Source organism: Rhinolophus sinicus, chromosome 2, assembly GCF_057876585.1.
Source record: "Rhinolophus sinicus isolate RSI-liver-muscle chromosome 2, RSI-T2T, whole genome shotgun sequence".
Lineage (NCBI taxonomy): Eukaryota > Metazoa > Chordata > Mammalia > Chiroptera > Rhinolophidae > Rhinolophus > Rhinolophus sinicus.
In genome coordinates, this window is record NC_142502.1 from 30847879 (window position 1) to 30863966 (window position 16088).

General features: G+C 34.5%; 1 protein-coding gene across 7 annotated transcripts in view; it reads right to left on the reverse strand.

The window, feature by feature from the left end:
* LAMA2 (laminin subunit alpha 2) overlaps window positions 1-16088 on the reverse strand; it is a 521442-nt gene that overhangs the window by 190060 nt on the left and 315294 nt on the right. For all 7 annotated transcript variants that reach the window (XM_074333566.2, XM_074333563.2, XM_088795458.1 and 4 more), the window contains 2 exons: window positions 14483-14610; window positions 5904-5990 (listed from right to left, as the gene is read on the reverse strand). In XM_074333566.2, the coding sequence (XP_074189667.2) occupies window positions 5904-5990; window positions 14483-14610 (215 nt within the window). The remainder of the gene's footprint in view (window positions 1-5903; window positions 5991-14482; window positions 14611-16088) is intronic.

The following is a 16088-nucleotide window of genomic DNA, read 5'->3' on the forward strand; positions in this document are numbered from 1 at the left end:
TTTTCTAGGGCATTGATAGGTGCTGTAATAATCTTGCAAAATTAAATTTTTCTCACAATTTTTTTAAAATAAGATTACTTTTCTAAATTATATTCACAAAGTATTTTATAAATTGTGAAAGTCATTGTGTAAATATTGCTTGGGAAAACACTGCCACTCACAAATATAATTGCTTATTAAATTTCTATTGTAAAAAATGAAGTAACATCTTAGTGCATAAAATTCCCCCACAATCCCTTCAGGAGCCGTATTTGACAAAGATAATAATAGGAAGATCCTTTTGAATTTCAATCCAATTCTTCTTGCCTTACTTGGTATTCAGAGCTTATGATCACAACCACATATATTCACATCTCATTTTGTTTACCATTAAGAGAGTGACTTTGCTGCACTAGAATAAAGATATACAATGATCATTATCACAGCCAGCGAAAACCCATTATTTTCAGCTCACTTTCCTCAAAATGACTTACTGCTCTCAGGAGAGATGGCATTATATATAACAAGAGCTGGGGACTGTTCTTGACATAGATACCAATTAATAAGTCCCCAATTCTCCCACAATAAAAAAAAAAAAAATCTCAGCCCTTGAGAAAATAACTACAATTAAATAGAATAACTGAAGAAGCATTGGTCTTTTATTTTTTGTCACAGGACATATAAGAACATTTATTGAATGTACATGATGGATAATTCATATGCCACTTTCTTGAAAGTGTACAGTTTTTATTCCCGATGCATGTGTTTCTGTATATAGAATAATATTCTTTGATAGTTATTAAAATGTTTCAATTGAAATTAAAAAGTGATTCTAGGGTCAGTGACTACAATACTGCTAATCATACAACTTTTATTAATAATAATAGTGTTTTATAGTCTGATCAGGTTGGATTTGCCTAATTGAAATTTGTGAAAATCACAGCCCTTTAGCCCTTTTCAGCTTCTCAGACTTTTACTTTACCAAAACTAATTGTAATTTAAAATCGCAAGTCCTCTCTTTTTCATATGCAAGGCAGAATGAGGACATCTTTTTAATAGACAGTTTATTGGATTCCTTGTTAGAGAGAAACAATTTGACATAGCAAAGCAGTGTTCTTTTCCACATTTGCTAAGTTAATCAAATTGTAATATTTTAGAAAGAGAACCTTTAAATGCAGATGAAACTCTAAATAATACATGCAGTTATGTAATATGGTTGTTTCTATTGCTGATATAAGAACAATGTAAGACAGAGAGAGACAGAGAAAGTAAGGATGGCAGGAGTGGAGAGAAATAACAATGAGAAGAAAGCAGCACTGGTGAGACTTTTATCTCATTCTACTCCATCAGTTTTTCAACCAGTTTTGGCTAAAATCTGTGGCCTGTTTCCATTATCCAGAGACTGAAAACAATGCTTCAATCTCCCTAAGCAAATTAGAAAAGCTCTCCTTTCCCTACTCCTGCCCTTCCTCAAACATTTCCTGAGCACTTCTGCATAATACTAGTATAAATAAAGGCTAGTCTGTAAACTACAGTTGAAGGAGAAGAGCGACATACTTAAAAATGTAGCAGCATAATACTACAGATAAGCAAATGCTGTCATGGAAGCATAGAAAAAGGGCAACCAACTCAGACTAGGATTAACTAAGGACACACTCTAGACGATAGAGCTGAATTTTAAGAGTTGATCAGGCCGAGGAGAGGAAGGGCTGCAGTCTTCCAGGCAGAGGGAACAGAATTGGCAAAGGCACAGAGGAGGGTGGCTGGAGTATAAATATGGCTGTGCAATAACGCTGTCTTCTTACTACCTGCCATCTGGCAGTATCAGTTAAAGACTGAGGGGTTTGTCAGCTAATATGGTGTCTTTCTGAAAATTAGAAAAAAAGGGTCCTCTCTAGGTATATACAAAAAAATGAAGAGATAGGAGACACAGCTAGGCACTCAGGCATAGCACAGTAGGTGTGCTGGCAAGAAGAGGGCACACTAGATTTAAGCCCCTAAGCTGCCCCATGGTTGAGTACTTTTGTACAGTATACAAACTGCGAAACATGAACAGCCTCTTGAAACCTCACTTGGAGTGACAAGTTTGTTAATGGTACTACAAGTAAGTATAAGTGTCTCTCTTTTCTTATTTCTGCAACCCTGTGCTCTGCATCCAGGACTCAAGGGTTCAAGGAGACTCAAACATGAGTAGAAATTCTCATCAGCAGAGTGATCAGATGGCAATTTGATTGGATTCAGAGTCAGGAATTTCTGAAGCAGAAAACACCTAACTGAGATTTGGGAACTGAAATTTAAAAAAACAAAAACAAAAAAAGAACTTCCCTAACATCAAATATGAATCATGTGGGTAAAACTGTAGGTGAATTTTCCAAACATTAAGCGATTAGATTCCAATACCTTCTGCATTCACAGTAGCGATTTGTGAAATTAGCTTTGACTTTGACCTTTCTTTATTTACTTAGGGAGGAGTTGTGAAAAGCTGGCTAGCTAGGGAGGTGACAGGGTTTAAGGGGTCCGTGTACGCCATTAAGTTTCATGTGGTCCTATGGATGCCACTGGGTGAAGCAGAATGCCACCATTTTTTAATGCCTTTCTCCACGAAGTGTGATACTACTGAGGGTACACACTTATTCTGAAAGTAGCTTCAAGCCCAGTACAGCAGGTATCTAGTTATTTAGGCATTTAGTTATTTTTTTCTCGATGTTCTTTTTAATTTCTCTTAATGTTCCAACACTTATCCTTTTTCACCTTTCTAAATATTGTCTCATTTTTCTTTTCCTAATTTTATCTAAGTCATAAAAGCCTAGAATCGTAGCAAAATGCCGTGGTGAATACCTCATCCTCTGACTCTCTCTCTCTCTCCTTTTTTTACTTTTGTTTAAAACATTCCCCAGTCAGGAGAGCAATGATATCTCAAAGTATGGGTGCTTTGGTCCCGATAAAAGTTTCCCCAGACCATAACTAGTGTTCTATAGGTAAAAGAATAGCAATCAATATTTTGTCGCATCTTGTGTTGCTATCCTATTTTTTCTGGATTTTTCTTCAGTCTCTCCATTCAAGCAGCAAGACCATCTTGTGCTACATAACTTGAGTGAAGGGATCTGACAGGGAAGAAAGCAAAAACAGGAATTTTGTGGACATTGAGCTCTAAAAGTCACCATTTCAATGAATGTGGTACCTTCTCCTGCAAATCATCTTTAAAGAGAAAATAGGATGGAAGTAGAAAGGCAGATGGAGGAGCAGTGATGAGAGTAGAGATGTTGGTGGGTACCAGTGTGGAATGAAAGCAGCAGAATGAGTCCTGTGTCCCTGTGAGTGGTATGAGATGAGTGGATAGAGTTATTAGACCTGAAGAGAAAGGTAATCTGGAGGATAAGGAAGAGGTCAGCAGAAACGCACTTGGGTCAATCACTCAGTACTGGTTGGTCCTACTATATGGCCATTGCCCAAAATACACACACACACATGCACACACCCTACTCGAGCATTCAAGTCTCTTGATACTAAGTGAGCTTTTTAGAACGTTCGTTCAAGCCTGGGAAATGGGGAAGAGAGAAAAAAAGCTTATTATTTTTTAAATTGAGCTATAGCTGACATACACATATAATACTGTGTAAGTTTAAAGAATATTTGACTGAGATTATGTTTCCAAACTCTCACAGCTCCTACATATGGCTAATTTGGTATTAGAGTATAAATCAAATTGAGATAAAGAATATGAAGTTATAATTCCTGTCTACCTGAGCTATAGTCTGAGATGCATTTTTTCCATATAAGGAAAGCAATATAATAAAAGCAGGGGATGTATGGTCACGTAACATTAGAAAATGCTGAGTTAAACCAATTGAACATATTTCTTCACTCCAGGACATGTCAGAACTTTTAACATGTTAATATATATTTCCCAAACTTATGTGATCAAAGAACTCTATTTCAAGAACATTTATAGTTTGGGAAACACTGCTTTAGTTTTCCACTGTTGATTTTATGCAGATGGTGTGCATACACTGATTACACCAATCACTTACAGGATAGTTTTGATTACAAGATTTTAGTGTCTCCTCCTTACCTTGACCCTTATTCCCCTTCCCTTCCACTGAAGCCTGCACATCTCAAAATAATAATTCTTCTAATATTTTGGACCCAACTAAATGGGCTTTTTGGCATCTACACAGAGAAATGATAAACACTAAATACTCATATTCTCAGAAAACCCTCATGCAAATTCTGGCTATAAAAATATAATATCCCATCTTCTGTATAATAATAGTTCAAGATTATTTTTGACTGAAAAAACTGGAACTGGAGATAAGATATGCTATTTGATAAAATGCATATCCATGTTTCCATCCTCCTTTTAATCAGATTAATGAAGACTTTAGATAGGAAATCGTGCTTTCTGCCAGCTATTTTTTTCCTTGGTGGTTTTTATTATCCAGATTAGAATTCTCCCCCAAATACATTCAACCATTCTCACCCATATTAAAGATGTGAACTGCTCGAGGCTGAGGATGGCATAATATCTGTTTATATACTATGTCTAGTCCTGCACCTAGCACATGGTAGTTGCTAACAGATATTTGTTCAATAAAATGTAAGATTTCAAACTGTAGATGGCTCAGAATGTATTGTCTAATATATAGAGAAAATACAAAACATGAAACGAAGCAATATAAATACTCATATGTCAGAGACTATGTTCACCTAGATAAGTGGATTTAATGGCTTTGCCGTCATTTTCCAGTTGCAAAAAAAAAAAAAAAAGCCTGTAATCATTTGGAGGTTGGAGTGGGGTGGGGGGTTAGGCATTTCTTGTAAATCTGTCTTGGCGATGACATGTTCTGCTCTTTGGTACGTAATATACACATACCCTCTTTTTTAAAAAAAACAATTAAAGACCTCTAGTTGCTTGATGGCAAATAAATCCTCACTTCAGTTCTGTCCTTTCATTACTGCTTTACAGATGCTGCCATACTCACAAACAGTACTTGTTGGTGCTAGGAACTGTCATTGGCACTTTGTCCACAGACTGCTAGCTGCTGGCTAAATTCTCTCTGGGAGGTTGGCTCCTACTTCATTAACTTTATGCACTCTGGTTGAAATAGGGGTGAGGGTTGCCAAGAGAACAGGAAAAGATAGGCAGAAATAGCCGTCTGCGGTGGTAGCCTTGGTGACAGTGGGTGAAAGCAGGTCATTTCCTCTGCTCACCCCCCCCCCCCAACCCCCAGTGATGGCAGCAAAGGGGACTATTTTTCAGTGCTAAAACCAGAGAGGTGTTGTTGTGTTTGTCAATGATATTAACCAAGAATTTTGTATAATTTTCATCCTGAAATCGAAATCCAGAAAAGTCTTTAGGAGGAAAAATAATTCCCTAACGTACATAAAATAATATCTATGGTTCCCCCGCAAAGCAGCCTAGTAAAATCAACAGGAATTAAAACACTGGGTTAGAAGTGCTCAGAAGAGGATATAAATCATGATAATAAATTACACTTTATTGCTATTTTCAAATTATAGTTAAGGTAAATTATGAACCACTTGCTGAACTATGAACTACACATTTAAGCCACATTTTAAGGACAAAAAGCTAATTATGAAAAATAAATGGTGCCAATGCAGAACAGTAAGATAAATCTTAAAGTACATGACTTTCCACTTGAGTAACACTTTCTAGAAAGACTGTAGGTTAATGCTTAACCTTTAAGATTAAAACATTAATCAGACATTCTCCGAGTGAGTGGAGATTTATAGAGCAATTTCTAGAAAATAAATAAACTATAAAAATATAACGCATTTGTTTGACAAGTGTGGCGAGAAACTTTATTTCATCTTACTGGGGTACTGCACAGGATGAGAATGCCCGTGGTTTTATAACTCCCAAGGTAGAAATCATTTTGAGAGACAGTGTGGTGCGCGCTTACCTCTCACAGCGTGGTCCTGTGTACCCGACAGGGCATTCATCACAGATCAATCCAAGACTTCGGTCTAAATGGCACGTCGGGCTAAAGCTATGTTGATGTTGTTGGGGCACAACAGGGGTAAGAAAGAAGCACATACACAAAGTCATTAGCAGCATATTTTCATTTCTCTTTCTCCAACACTACTGTGACAAAAAAGTACAGGCTGGTCATTCTCGTCTCACAGACGGAGATTAGGGTCTGGCCAATGGAGGATGAAATGACATTGCTATTTCTGCAGACATGAATATAGCCCAGTGGAGAGCAATATCCATGTGACATGTTATTAACTGACTTTTGACTGTTCTGGGTCTGTGATCATTAGTAACAAGTGGGACTGTACTGCTCCTTTTTAGGGATTTCCCAGGCCTGGCAAAATACAGCTCACATTCTTTGTCTCCAGCCACATCCTTCTGAATTTGAAGCCTCCCAGAGAAATCTGTCAGAGAGTTTGGAAAATTTAGTATGTGGTAGTGGAAGTGGTGGTGGTAGTGATGGTGGTGATGGGGTTTCTACTTTGAGTACTGCTACCACGGGTGTGTGTGTGTGTGTGTGTGTGTGTGTGTGTGTGTGTCAGAGAGAGAGAGAGAGAGAGAGAGAGAGAGAGAGAGGTTGCTGCCCATGTGTATGCTGATTACACAGATGGAATCCTCCAAAAAGCATTCAGAAGAGCTCATGCATATATATTTTGCCTAAATTTATAATTAAACCAAAGAAACCAAAGCAACTTTGCCATTTTACATCTTCTGGTATGTTCTAAAGTTCACCTCTCTTCTTGCATATATTCAGTATGGGTCTGAAGTAACAGAGTTGAACACCAAATCCTGAAACAGCAGACTAATTACATGCTAGCTTTAGCTTTCAAAACATGTTCAACTCCGGCCACAGTTGTTTGCCTTGTGAGAGACACCTCTCATGTGTGAACCCTTACCCCAAGATAGACATGATGGCTCTCTGAAGGGCCATCGACCATTTTGCATTCTGCAAGTTCTGCTGCTCTGCCATTTTAAAAGGAAATGCCCCCAATTAATCTTTTTCCCATTATGTCTTCCCTAAATAGATTTATTTTCTATTATATATGACAGGACAATTCAGTAGAGGCTTGCTTGATGGCTAAATGAATTATAGAGAGAACAACAAATTAAACACTGCAAGCCCTGGTCTCATTTTGCTCCTGACATTTGCATGGCTTTGGCATACTTTCTTAACCTGTGCAGATCACATGTAATATTTTTGAATAGTATTCCCTTGAGTTAACTCATAGCTGTCCTGTAAAGATATAGTAATTCTTTTTTTTTTTTTTTTTTTTTTTTATAGTACAAAGCTATTAGAACCAAGTAGGTCTATCATTTGAAATATTTCAACTTTGTGGAAAGTCTAAATGAATCTGTCGATGTCTGGTGGGGTAGGGGAGCCTAGTCTGGGATATCTTGAGTGCACAATTATTACCCAGATGAAAGATTCCATGTTAAGGGGTTCTGATGGCTGCCATGAACAGCAAAACCCAAGATACACCCAACCTGTGCTCTGTGAGAGGAGAACCATCTTTTAGAGAACAGCCTGTGGTTTGCCACCTATGACCCAAAAGGATTTCACTGTGGGTGATTTGGGAAGGAGTGTGATTACACTGAAGAGAAGAGGCACATGTATAAGTGAAAAGAAACAATATTTTTCCCTTCTTTATCCTGTTATTTGATTTGCTATTGTTTTTAGACATAAAAGGAAGGACCGGATTCTGAAGAATCTCTACAATGTGTGAATGTCTTCTTTTAAGACTGCCATTCTATAACTATCTCATCATCTATGGAGAATGACTAACTAGAAGCCCTAGATTTCCCATCCATGTGGGACTACAGTGACTGAAAGAAAACTACACCAATTATTTATTTTTAAAAAAAACAAAACAACCCTAAATCAATTTACTATAAATCATGTTAAAGGTGCTTGACAAGCCTTCTGACACTTTAAAACTATTTATAAAATAGATTTCAAATTCTTAAATATACTCATGCATCACTTAAGCTGACAGAAGTAAAGTAAAATGCTATGACTGACAACACTCAATACATTTTCAGGAAATATTAAGCGATGACAATAATATATTAAACTATCTCTTTATGTTTTCAGAGTGATTTTTCAAATAATGTTATCACATGTTCCCAAAATTTTATGAGCTGCTTAGGGCAGACATGATTTTCTTTGTCCAAGGTCACAGCAAGGAGAATTTAGCATGGGATGCAGAACTTCTGAATTCTAATCTGATGTTCTCTTCTCTCTGTACCCAACCAGCATTCAACCTACTGATAAGAATTAAGTGATTTTAAACTTTTGGTCATATAAATACTTGACATAATGCATCTTAATAAAATATCCTCATAAAATACAATTGCATTTGTACTTTAATATTCTTTAAACGACATAAACTGATGATTCACTCGATTATAGCTATAACTGCAGTTATAGCTATGGAGAAGGTGGCATTCAACACCAAAAATAAAATGAAAATGAGAAATAAACATGGAAAACAAAAATTGTCTATAGAATTTGGATGGGCAAATGCAGCAACTTGACTGTTTTTGGCTAAAATATGAAACTAACTGCTCTGTGACAGAGAGGGAACTGTAAGATCATTGTTGACTTCAAGTGATTCCAAGATTATGTCATTTAACTCTAGCTGGCTAGCTCTGCACTGGCAGAGAGTGTTCGGCTTCCTGAATTATCTGCTACATGCCACGGAAGACACAAGTGATCCAAGAACAGCAATCATTTTCCATAAATAGAGGGAGGAAGAGAAGCGCTTCTTTGGACTACACAGCAAGAATCTGCACATGCAAATAGTCCTTCTTAATGGATGAACATAGATTTTTATATTTATAATGATTAATTTATAAGTACATATATATGCATGACTGTGTATGTGAACATATGTAAATGTATGTAAATAAATACAGGTAGATACAATTAGCCTTGCTCCAAAAAGAATTGAATTCTATCAAAATATGTACATTAAAATAAAATAACACAATAAGGTTAGAAAGAAAAAAACAAACACTAAAAATATAAAATCAAGGATATATCTAGAGGACAAATGTATTTTGTAAGATATGTTTATTTGATAGTGACAGATCAACATATGGCTTTGAACTTTCTCACAGCCAATGCGAGAGGGAAACAAATTGCCTCTTGGGACTGTGATGTGATATGGAATGAACACTCCTTTTGTCACTGGCATAACATTTCCATCATGAGGGTCAGACAATCAGGGCATGTTATGTATTTGCATACACATACAATAGGGGAGCAGGACACTTTTAACTACTTGTAACCTGAAACACTTGAGTAGAGAAAGAAAATCCAAAAGGGATGAGATGCTGCAAAGCATCAGTGAGGAAGCTGGGGGTCTGGGTAATGAGGCTGTTCAAGCCCAACAACCAGAGGAGCAGAGGACTGAGAGGAAGAGGAGAAAAATGAAGGGAGAACTCATTTACTTCACGACTTTGGTTTGGGCCTCATGAATTTTTGAATTTTCTCCATAAGTGTTTTCTTCTTCCAGTTCAGTGATTTCTGTTTTACATATTCTTAGGAGAATCATTAAGTAAACACATATTTCTTTAATTATCTGCAAATACTATGACATCGGGATTAATGTCCATCATTAGGTTTTGTAATTAGAACTGGGTTACCCTCTGTGTCTTTGGATGCGATATTTCTCTAAACCTGAGTTTCTCATTCATATTAGGTAGATAATATGATCTACCTAATAAAGACTTCACACTGAAAAAGTATGAAAGCAAACTCTTAGCCTAATGGCACAATACATCATGGCTGCAATTTAATACGTTAAATTTTTTGCCAAAGTATATTGATTTGTTTAAATTTTAAGGTATTTGGTTACACATTAAATAATTAAACTTGTACTTTCTCATCCTGCTCTATTCCCTTACATTTGAGTTAGCATAACTGTTGCCAAACTATAGTCATGTTTTACGATGAACATTTACAGCAGTTGGTCTAATATTAAGTCCTATTAATGTTTTTTCTTCTCTTCAATATCTCTGAAATTGTTTCTATTTCAATAGCCCCATTGGAAGACGCACAGAAAGGTGAATATATGGGTTCTAATATTGGTTCTGCCACAAGCAAGCTGTGTGATCATGATCAAGGCATTTAATTTCTCTGAAGTTTAGTTTTCCCTTCGGGTTTATGGGACTAGTAAGATATATCATTATTGTCCATATGTACATAAAACATTGTGCAGGAAAGTTCTCTAAAATACCTAACACACCCTTACATTTCTAAAGAATGTTGTTGAATACTTTCTCAAATTTGCCTTTTGCTTTAGAATAATTAGAGAATATTTCTCTATTATAACCACAAATTTAAGCAACAATAATTCAGTGTGGCACCTTGAGTGAGCCCAAAAGTCAGCTCTAGAAATGTTTCAGTCTTTCAAAAATTTAAATTTTAGCATTATAGACCTACACAAAGAAGTATTCATAATATTAGTAGATAGAACTTACTGGAGGCCTACCTTCTGTCCAGCCTTGTGCCAAGAATACCTCTAATTTTATTATATACCTGATAAAAACCTGATTTCAATAATATCTATTCAAACACATCCTGAGTTTCTGAGTGTTCAAGGGCAGACAGTCATGTTTCTTTTTTCATATAATATTTAATCTATAAGCAATGTGATGCCAGAAATTAACGAATATAAAACATCTGAAATATTTACAATTTCATTTGCTTCTCTAGAGATAAATTTTACTGCCTAGTTACAATCTATAGCTAGAATATATACATCACCAAAATGAGAAGGCTAAGCAAAGAGTGGACACTGCAAAAAGTTGATGAAGTTGATATATATGTATAATTTAAATAGTATATGCTTGTCTGTATTCATACATCATGATAAGTATACCAATCTATCTCTATCTCCCTACACATCTGATTTATTTAGCAATATTATGTAAGAAATTTGGAACCAAAATGCTTGTGATTTATAAGATTTATGACCAGGGATTAAATAGATAAATCACCAAGGCAAAATCATCACTACTACACTTTACACTTCTAGATGAAGGTTGAGCAACCTTTAGCTGATTTTTTTTTTCTGAATAACCTGTGAAAATCCAAATCCCATCTTCTGAATTACATGCTATATATATATGGCATATTCATATTGATATCGTACATTCATATTCACATATTATATCAAGATATTAATATTTAATGTATTCAATATATTATATTCAATTTATTCATCAGAGTTTCTAACTCAGATTATAACAGTAATGACTGTTTAAAAGCTTTTTAAAAAGGAGAGTTCCCCTAAGGCATTATGTCTCATTATTTAGTGATGTTAAACAGTCAGGTTATTAGATTAATAGGAATTTTTCTCATCACAATTGTGCAAAAAATTATGTTAATTTTCCAAGTTGTTTAAAATTTAAAAGACTTTATAACTCTGGATACAATCTTCTAGGGTGTTATAAATAAGCAGATTGTCACTGTCCCCTCTTTCTACTATGAAAATCCCACATTTAAAGTTGGAATTTAAAATAGGTTACTACTCTACTCCAAATTCTATTTGTAAGGATAAAATTATTACTTAATAATTTAATAATTATTTAATGTAAATGAAACCATCTTTAAATACTTGTATCAATATTGTTATTGAATTGTCTTTATTTTTTTTAAAATCAAGATTTGTATAAATACAAAATTGGAATAAATATATGTGTACTTTGGGAAATATAATCATTGGACTCTGGGACCTCAATTCCTTTGGCACTGATGGATGGTGTTTTAATGCCTGCTGACTCTTTTTCCTTTTAGGAACACAACTGAAACCCATTATTAAGGTAGAAACATAGTAAACAGAGAAGGATGGGCCATTAACGCCTATAACTACCCAAACAAAGTTCTCTTGTAAATGGCTCTCTGCATTTATAGTAATGTTGGTCAGCTTGAGGATTAATCCATAAGCACTACATGTTCAATCAATTACATAATTCCAAAATATTAGTCTAGGATGCCCTTGGTACTGTGAATGGCCAGCCCTGCTGTATTGACAGCTGTGGGAGTTAGACCCTATGACTTTTTGTCTGAGAAGAAGTTCAATGCAAATCAATGAAGAGATGCAAACCTTCTGCTTTCTTCAGTGAAAGATCGTATTGAACAATAGGTTTCGTGTATATTGGATGGTTCCTGAGAATTCATTCAGCCATAGTGAATGTGTAGGTCTTCCATTGCATGATCTAATCCTTCACAAATATACCAGAGAGCAAGGTTTGTGTCATATTATTGTCAAGATAGGGCTGACTAATCATTAATTGTGAAAGAACTTAATTTGTTCTCATATATTCATTAGTTTCCAGATTTTCCTTTTGTGACTACTTCTTCTCTGACACTCTTGGTTGCCAAATGATCTTTAGTTTTGTGCCCACCCAGGCTCATGCCTTAAACTCTGGAAATGATTTGATTACAATATTAACCCAATTTCCCTTTTAGTAGATTATAATGTTATCACTTAAAATTCAGTGTGCTTGTTAAAGAAATCTTCACTGTAGACTGTAGATGACTGGAAAGCACATGAACTTAAAATTCAAACTCTGATACTTTAATAGTTTATAACTCTGAGCAAGTTACTTGATAATAATCCTTATTTGGGGCTCACGATGTCCAATCACTGTTTTAAGTGCTCTGTGGATTTTAATTTATGTAATTCTCACAACAACCCTACCAGATGGTCCTGATTATCACAATAATGACAGGTCGAACACAGAGAGACTTTAAGTAGCTTTTCAAAAGTCACACAGCGAAAAAGTGTGGAACTCAGCCTGTAAATCAAGAAATTATAGCTCCAGAATTGGTACCATAGTGCTATTTTCCCATTCAGAAACTTTTTTTTTTTAAATTTATAAAATGGTGCAATAATATCCACATTTTAGCTTGTTTTTGAAGATAAACTAGTACCAAATATAGTTCTTGATCCTATGCCTAGAATATAGTAATCTGTTTTCACTAAACATTAGTTCTTTCTCTTTTCCAATGACTAAGGTGGAAAGTTCTGAAGAAGAAAGGCTGTTGGTAAGAGGACCAGTGTTTCATGTTGACTGAAAACTAAGAAGCATAATTCCAATGCAAACTTCTAAACTTAATGACAGAATTATTCTCAAAGTCTTTAGATTACAGTATTCATTGACTCTTCTATCAAGAGACCATTTTTATTAGTAGTGTCTTGGATAAGATTTCAGAGTATGACCAACTTGCTAACACCTTCACAATAAAAGGGTATAGCTGGAAGATTTCATTTAAAAAATTATTACAAATTGTTGTTATACAGCATTTTTAAATAGTTGAAAAATGCGCACTATAATATGAACTTTATTAAGCACCAAGCTTTTCTTTAAAAGGGTTCTCAAAAAAAAGGGCTATTTAAAATCATAGTTATTTACAATTTTTTTACTATTAAAAAAATGTTCATTTTGGTTTAACATAGTATACCCCACTTAAAAAAAAAAAAGGCTTTATTTTCTTGGTTATGTATTTACGTAAGGATGGCCACCCTGAGGGAATGTGAATTAGAGCAGCTGAAACAGAGTGTTCCTCTAAAAGGCAAGAGGAAGAGGCAGACAAAATATATATTTTTAAAATTTTTCTCTAAGAGGTTCTTATTCTAGGTGAACAACAGAAAAAGGAAGAAAGAAAGGAAGAACGAAAGGAGAGAAGGAAGAGAGGAAGGGAAGGAGGGAGGGAGGGAGGGGAGTAGAAAGAGAGAGAGAAAGGAAGACAGAGAGGGGAAGGAAGGAAGAAAACTGGATGACTACAAAAATTATCTAAAGTTTGCATTAACCTTTCTCAACATCTAGTTTATGCAAAATAAGATGCCAATTATCACCCATATTTTAATACTCATATAATTTATAATATAATGCTTATCATTATGACCGTTTTGAAATATATATATATATATATATATATATATATATATATATATACATATATTTAAAGATATAGATAATATGATATACCCTATAATAACTAAGGGTTGGGACTGGTGATTAAAGGCCCACTAGATTGATTTCATTTTACTTTTTTGAGGGGTTTGTGACTTGCTCAAGATTTAAAAATAAATAGTGTGAGACTGGGACATAAATGAGCAGCATTTATATCAATGGTCTTTTTTAATTTAACCACAGTATGAAAATGTATGTGTGTGTGTGTATGTGTGTGTGTGCACATGTGTATGTTTGTATAAAATATGTCTGTTCTTTGGAGTTAGTTTAGAAATTCCACTTGAGGTTTTTCTCTTAGATATTAAATCACTAAAACTATAGCTAAAATATTGAAAGTTCTGCAGAATAAACAGTCATAACTTTAAATATTTTATATTTAGAAAAACTCGTATTACCTTCCTGAGAAATTTATGCATATACTTATTATTTATTTATGTGTGACAAGAGAAAGGGTATATTCTATATCAAAAATGAACTTACAGAACTGGCTGGCCAACTCATGAGAGCAGGTTTGTTACTCACTTATTCGACGGGATATTGAGTGGACAGGCACAGGGCTGACAGTCTTCAGAGGTCCCTTTAGTCGGATCGCCATAAAAACCAGGAAGACATTTATTGCAATATGGGCCATCTGTGTTATCCTTACAGTGCTAAGAAAGAAATGCACATCGAAGTTTATTATTTTGATCTCAAGCAACAACATGTTACCAAAAATAAGTCTACAGAGTCATTAGTCTGTTCCCTGCCAGGAAGAGTAATTTTCCACATTAAATGATCGATTGTACAGCTGAGAAATAACATTGAAAGTTAATTAAATATCTAGCTTATAAACCACACACTAGTTTCAGCATATGTATACTTGCAAAAAAAAAAAAAAGACTGAAATTCATTATTTTTTTTTCATAATGCAAATCATATTTCCTTTTTCTTTAGTTTTAAATGTTTTTCTTAAGGAAATACATGTGATTGTGAGTGTATGTGTATGTGTGACTAGTCATAGAGCCCTAATAAAATATGTTCAATGGAAACTGTAGCTGATTCTAGGTAAAAATCAATTGTTCAGCTTAAAATTGCTGATTTAAGGAGAAGTGTGACTAATCATACAAATCCTCTGGGACTATGGACTGCTGACTTCAGAGATTAATTTGGACCTTAGTGGACTCTGATTGTTTGGACAATGCACTAATGCATTACATCTATGAGGGGCTTGTTTGACTCATAATTAAATAATGAGAATATTGAAAACTTTTCAACATATACCAATATATATTGAACTCACAAGGGATATAACAATTTCCCTTACACACTTTTAAAAATTAAAACTGAGTTTGTCTGACAATTAGTATTTATTGGACCCATGTCCTTTTCAAAAACAAAAAATAAAAATAATTTATATCTTTATTTCTTCATGATAATTAAAGTACATTCATCAATTCAGGCTGTGTTCACAAAACTCATCAAGACTGGTTTAAAGGTGAACAATCCAGTTAATCAAGCAATGGAATTGTCTATAAAGCTTCCAATAGCACAATTAGGTAAATTTGTATGATGGTTTGGCATCATGCAGACATAACTTCTTCAGTCTCCAATGGTACAATAAAACTTATCTAGTACCTATTAAATATCATACAGTATAGATTCATGATGACTGAAATACATTTTTAATTTTATAAGCATACAAAATTGCAATTTTTTCCCTCATGTTGAAAAAGAGTTCATCAGAGCTTAGGAATGCAAAAACTTTGTTATGATTAGAACCAAATAGAGAAAAGAGCTAAAATATAAATTCATTGTAAGTTGAATTTTTATTAATCTGGATGACCACTGGGCTAGTGTACCTAATTTAACAAAAGTTCTGAATTATTACTTATTTCAGTATATTTTATGTATATTTTCGAAAAGCTCAATTTTAATTACATTTAGTAAGTAGATTTAATAAAAATCACACACACACATACTTGTGAACATAGCTTGTTTTATTCCTTGGGAAAAGACAGATTCTTTATTTAAGTAGAAGATATTACATTAAAGTCCAATCATTTAGCTTTCTGAACCTCTAACTTATGTTGTGTAAAATAAGGGAGCTAAAGCCTATGATTTATGAAGTTTTCAAGCTCTGAAATTCCGT